The 1,030-nt window shown below is 46.3% G+C and overlaps 1 protein-coding gene across 6 annotated transcripts in view; it reads right to left on the minus strand.

Annotated features, from left to right (window-relative positions):
* Positions 1–90: 90 nt before the first annotated feature.
* Positions 91–1,030, minus strand: part of LOC101506443 (uncharacterized) — a 4,588-nt gene continuing 3,648 nt past the window's right edge. For all 6 annotated transcript variants that reach the window (XM_073370204.1, XM_073370201.1, XM_073370203.1 and 3 more), the window contains one exon: positions 91–1,029. In XM_073370204.1, the coding sequence (XP_073226305.1) occupies positions 113–1,029 (917 nt within the window). In that variant the 3' untranslated portion in view covers positions 91–112. The remainder of the gene's footprint in view (position 1,030) is intronic.

Consider the following 1,030-nt stretch of genomic DNA (forward strand, 5'->3'; position numbering starts at 1 on the left):
AGAAAAACCCTTCAAATGTTATTATGTCACCAGTAAATGGTGCTAAATTTTTCGATCTAATATATACCTAAGAAACCTGTCCCTTTCCAACCTCCTGCTTCAAGCATGATCATCAACTTCCTCCGATCGTTGCATGTGCTTCTCTACGCCTACGCCTCCTACCAGAACGGTTCAACAGAACTCTGCCACCGCCCTGCCTGCGGAGTCGGCTAACCAGGGATACACCATCATCATTACCTTCATTGTAGCTTCCATCATCATTGTCGTCATCCGTGACATCCAGCATAACATCTAGCTCATTGTCCCTATTCTGGTCGGCTAACCCATTTGGGGCCAGCTCAGGCCTCAACCGTCTACTTATGCTGTTGATATCATTCCCCTGACGAACCGCATGTAGCAGGAGGAAGAAATTCATAGCCTCTATACCCATCTGAAATCTCCCATTTCTTTCTGCATTCACTGCATCAAGAGCCTCCTCTTCATCATCTGAATCGAAGTCATTGTGGCGACCATCTATAACATAATCTCCAAAAACCACTGCCCCAGGTATGGTTGATGTCACTGTGCTGATAACATCTTCTCGTTCACGCTCCCACTCGAGCCATCTCCATTTCTGCTCATGATCAGGATCTACTGTCCGTGGACGTGCCAAAGGATGCTCTGCCCGCACATGCTTTTTCAACTCCTTATAGTTCCCAACAAACAAGCAGTTGTCCTGCATGCAGCTTCTTTTCTTTTCGTTGAGAAAATCTCTGACAGGTTCAACAACAGTCCAGCCTTTGACCTGACCCCTACACAGGGGGCAGGCAAGTTCGGTGACTTCGTCCTTCGAATCATGGAGTGAACCTGGACTAACAATTGAACCTACTTTAGTGTAAGCTTTCTTGTATTGATCAAGGCAGTTGGAATGACGAAGGCTAGTTCCACACATATAGGGACGGCAACCCTTGTCGTGAGAAGAACAAAGAAGAAGAACGGCATTGTGTGGATATTCCATGCACACAGAACACGTTACATCTTCACACTCTTT

Source organism: Cicer arietinum, chromosome 6 (genome assembly GCF_000331145.2).
Source record: "Cicer arietinum cultivar CDC Frontier isolate Library 1 chromosome 6, Cicar.CDCFrontier_v2.0, whole genome shotgun sequence".
In the NCBI taxonomy this organism is placed as follows: domain Eukaryota; kingdom Viridiplantae; phylum Streptophyta; class Magnoliopsida; order Fabales; family Fabaceae; genus Cicer; species Cicer arietinum.